Source organism: Phaseolus vulgaris, chromosome 4 (assembly GCF_000499845.2).
Source record: "Phaseolus vulgaris cultivar G19833 chromosome 4, P. vulgaris v2.0, whole genome shotgun sequence".
Taxonomy (NCBI): Eukaryota; Viridiplantae; Streptophyta; class Magnoliopsida; order Fabales; family Fabaceae; genus Phaseolus; species Phaseolus vulgaris.
In genome coordinates, this window is record NC_023756.2 from 28,713,267 (window position 1) to 28,717,710 (window position 4,444).

Genomic DNA, 4,444 nt, shown 5'->3' on the forward strand with positions numbered 1-4,444 from the left:
ACCTTGTGTTTTCAGGTTCTCAGAAGAGGCTTTATGTGGTGTGCACTTGAAGGGCACGTGGAGTCAAGCTGGTGAGGAGGTTCGTGACGAGGCAATGCTATAGGGCTAAGTCAACTGACAAGATGATCTGGCGCCCACCGTGGGGCCGTATAAAAGGTGATTCCCAACCATAGTTCGTGTTTGTTGAGGTTTTGGTGCTTTCTGTTCGACTGCTCACTATCACAGTCGGTTCCTGGAGTTTTCACCGTTTGTTTGGAGTTTCTTTGAGTTGCTGGGTTTGCTGGGAAAGGATGAGGACAACGCGGTCTAGTTCAGTCGCGCCATCAACAGATGAGGATGATGTGTCTATGACGCAGGTGATGGATATGATGAGAACGCTGCAGGAGAACGTAGTTGCATCGCGTTCTGAACAAGAAAGAATGCATGAGGCGATGGTGGCCTCGCAAGCTAGGAATGAAGAGCTCAACAGGGTTAACGAAGAGCTGCGTAAAGCCATTCAAGAGCGGGAGGAGCATGCGGTCCGGGACAGATCTGCACCCCCATCCCCACCGCGCAGCTTGCCCATGCCATTTTCTCAAGAGATCATGGACTCAGTGATCGCGGCTAACACTGTGGCGGTGAAAGCGTCTTTCACCGGGGTGGAAGACCCTGAGGCTCATCTCACGGCGTTTCACACCCAGATGATGCCCTCGGGGGGGTCGGACGCGGTTTATTGTAAGGTGTTCATGAGCACTCTTAGTGGAACAACGTTGGACTGGTTTGTCAGTTTACCTACTGGCCACATTACCACGTTTCAACAGTTTCCCAAGATGTTTGTTGAGCAGTATATAGTGAACAAGGAACCACCATTGGTGTCTTATGACCTGTTCGACGTGAGGCAGTACGAAGGGGAGTCCCTGAAGGATTTCCTGAATAGATTCGGAGCTCAGATAGTCCGCTTGCCAGGTAAAGACGAAGAAATGTTTGTGCACGCCTTCAAAAAGGGTGTGTTACCTGGACCCTTTAGTGAGTCACTTATCAGGAGTCACCCCGCCACGTTTGCTGAAATCCGACGACGTGCTGTGGCTCACATCGCCGCCGAGAGCGAAGTCTCCGAGAAAAGGGGAAACGTGGCCCCAGCTAAACCGCGCGCCCAAGCAAGGGTCCAGCCGCAGAGGGTGATGGAGGCGGCGGCGGGGAAGAGGGACCAAAGGATGCGCCATCCTTACGACCCTAAGAAGAATAAGAACAAGGGGCCTGGGCGGCCCAAAGAGACTAATCGCCCTCAGCAGGTTCCCAACCAGCGGGCAATGAAGGACAGCAGCACGAGGTGCCCGTCCACGGCGAGATCCACACCGTAGCTGGTGGATTCTCAGGTGGAGGGTGCACCGCATCTCAACGCAAGAAGTACGCGAGGTCGTTGATGTTAGTGGAGGTTTTTGAAGATCACTCACCCGACGTGGACATCACATTCACCAAAGGAGACCTTAGGGACATTGTACCTCACGAAAACGACCCTATTGTGATCTCGCTTGTCACAGCGGGAAGGACTGTCCACCGGGTGCTGGTCGACCAAGGAAGTTCGACAGATGTAATGTTTTGGCCGACTTTTGAAAAGCTACAACTGTCCCCCGATCAATTGAGGCCATATGGGGGCTGCTTGTATGGTTTCGCCGGCGATCAAGTGGAGGTAAGGGGGTATATTGAGTTGAGGACGACCTTCACAGACGGTTTGGCCTCACGAACAGAGAAGATCAGGTATCTTGTTGTAAACGCTTCGTCGGCATACAACATACTGTTGGGAAGGCCAACGCTCAACAGATCGGGAGCTGTGCCTTTTACACGACACATGAAGGTCAAACTGCCATCCATGGAAGGTTTGATCATCACCATCTGTTCCGACCAAAAGGAAGCGAAGAAGTGCTACGAAAACAACCTCAAGAGCAAGAAATCCATATGTCACGTAACCACAACGCCGCCCCTTGGCGTGGAGCCTGCGCGAGAAGACCGGCGAGTTTCAGATATGGAGTTGGAGGTGGTCGCCGAGGGCGACGTGCCAATGGAAGATATCGAGGCGAGGTCCGAGAGTGCCGCCCGGATGGAGGGAGAGAGAAACTGCTTGGAGACCGCCAGGGAAGCAGGCATTGCGAGGGCGCTGATCGCCAGCGAAAAGAAGCCTCAGCCAGTGGAGGATGGCTCAAGAAGGAGATCGGCGACAAGACGTTTAAGTTGGGGAGAGCCCTAGACAGCGAGACGCAAGTCCAAATCGCCAAGGTGATAAGTAGACACTTGGATGCATTTGCGTGGTCTGCTTCAGACATGCCGGGAATCGACCCCGATTTCTTGTGTCATCGCTTAGCAATGGATCCCCAAGTCAGGCCTATCAGCCAAAGAAGGAGAAAGTTCAACGAGGAGAAAAGACAGGCGATCAAAGACGAAACCCAAAAACTCCTTGCAGCAGGCCACATCAGGGAGATCCAATATCCAGAATGGCTCGCTAATGTCGTTCTGGTCAAGAAGAGTAGTGGAAAATGGCGGATGTGCGTTGACTTCACAGACTTGAACAAGGCCTGTCCAAAGGATTCTTATCCTTTGCCGAGCATAGACGCCCTGGTAGACAATGCATCAGGGTGCAAGCTACTCAGTTTTCTGGATGCCTTCTCAGGGTACAATCAAATCAAAATGCACCCCATGGACGAAGAGAAGACTGCCTTCATGACGGAAAGGTCATGCTACTGCTACAAGGTGATGCCCTTCGGGCTGAAGAATGCGGGAGCTACGTACCAAAGGCTAATGGACAAGGTGCTCGCACCTATGCTCGGAAGGAATGTGCAGGCATACGTTGACGACATGGTCGTGACATCCCTGGAGAAAAACAAGCACGTCACCGATTTGGAAGAGTTGTTCATCACAATAGCTAGGTACAAGCTGAAACTGAATCTTGAGAAGTGTGTTTTTGGCGTGGAAGCAGGGAAATTTCTGGGATTTCTCCTGTCGGAGAGGGGAATCGAGGCCAACCCCGAGAAATGTGCCGCCATTTTGGCGATGAGGAGCCCCGCTACTGTGAAGGAGGTGCAGCAGCTCACGGGGCGGATGGCCGCCCTGTCTCGATTCGTATCAGCGAGTGGAGAGAAGAGCCACCCATACTTCCAGTGTTTGAAGAGGAACAACAGGTTTGTCTGGACGAAGGAGTGTGAGGAGGCCTTCATACAGCTCAAAGAATATTTGGCGAGCCCACCAGTTCTATGCAAACCCCGAGCCGCAACGCCACTCAGGCTGTATTTTGCCATAACTGAGAGGGCAATAAGCGCAGTGCTCGTCCAGGATCAAGATTAGGTCCAAAAACCGATCTATTTTGTTAGCAAGGTGTTGCAAGGCCCATAAGTGAGGTATCAGGCCTTAGAAAAGGCAGCGTTAGCGGTTGTATTTTCGGCGACGAGACTGTGCCATTACTTCCAGAGCTTTACGGTGTTGGTAATGACTGACTTGCCCATCCAGAAGGTTTTGAAGAAACCAGATGTAGCTGGAAGAATGGTGAAGTGGGCGGTGGAGCTGTCGGAATTCGACATCAAATACGAGCCCCGGGGATCGATCAAGGGGCAAATTTTCGCTGATTTCGTGGTCGAGCTGTCCTCCGAGACAACGCAAAATGCCAAGGATGACTTTCGTTGGGTACTCTCGGTGGATGGGTCGTCCAACCAGCTGGGCAGTGGGGCTGGGGTTATTTTGGAGGGACCCAACGGTGTGTTGATAGAGCAATCACTGAGGTTTGCTTTCAAAGTAAGAAACAATCAAGCAGAGTATGAGGCCTTGATTGCCGGTATCCTGTTGGTAAAGGAGATGGGGGCGTCGTCGTTCCCCTGATTGTCGGTGCAGATGGGCTCACCGGGAGGAAAAGGACGCACGGATACTTTGTCATCGTGCTCTTTACTGAAAGAAAGGTGTTCCTTATCACCTTTCTTGAGGCGAAGGATGTCGCGATCGGAGTTGACGAATGAAGTCTCACCCAACAAGGTTGCGGAGGCCCACGGGTATAGTCGTTTGTAATCAGGAAGAGGCTTCACCACCGCGCTGGTTTGTGGTGGGTTTGGTTGTGGTTGGCTAGGATGAGAGGACGCGGGTCTCGCGACTCGGTCGGAAGGGACGTTGGGACCCCTTGGGGGGTCGCAGGAAGAGGAAGGGTTTGCCCTACGGGTTTTCGCCGGAGGGTTGCGAGGAAATGGAGGAGGGTTTGGTGTGATTTTTGAACGAGTCATCAAGGAAGCTGCAAGAAGACAAAAGGTATGAGAGTTCGTAAACAGAAAGACTCGACAGAAGAGGAGAAGAGGGAAGAACAAGAAGGGCTTGCAGAGAAAAGTTCAGAAACCCTAAACGCAGAAAAGAAAAAACAAAGCAGAGAAAACATCCCATAACGTATGCTTCAGACAGGTAATGGATGATGCAAACCGATCAAAATGCAGCAAAT

General features: G+C 52.0%; 1 protein-coding gene across 1 annotated transcript; it reads left to right on the plus strand.

Annotated features, from left to right (window-relative positions):
- Nucleotides 1-347: 347 nt before the first annotated feature.
- Nucleotides 348-1,340, plus strand: LOC137838596 (uncharacterized). Its single transcript, XM_068647837.1, has one exon. It carries the CDS (start codon nt 348-350, stop codon nt 1,338-1,340), a length of 993 nt encoding a protein of 330 aa, XP_068503938.1.
- The last annotated feature ends 3,104 nt before the right edge of the window (nt 1,341-4,444 follow it).

Bases quoted from the DNA above. Each gene is read 5' to 3' on its own strand.
- LOC137838596 (XM_068647837.1), top strand. From the start codon at position 348: ATGACGCAGGTGATGGATATGATGAGAACGCTGCAGGAGAACGTAGTT.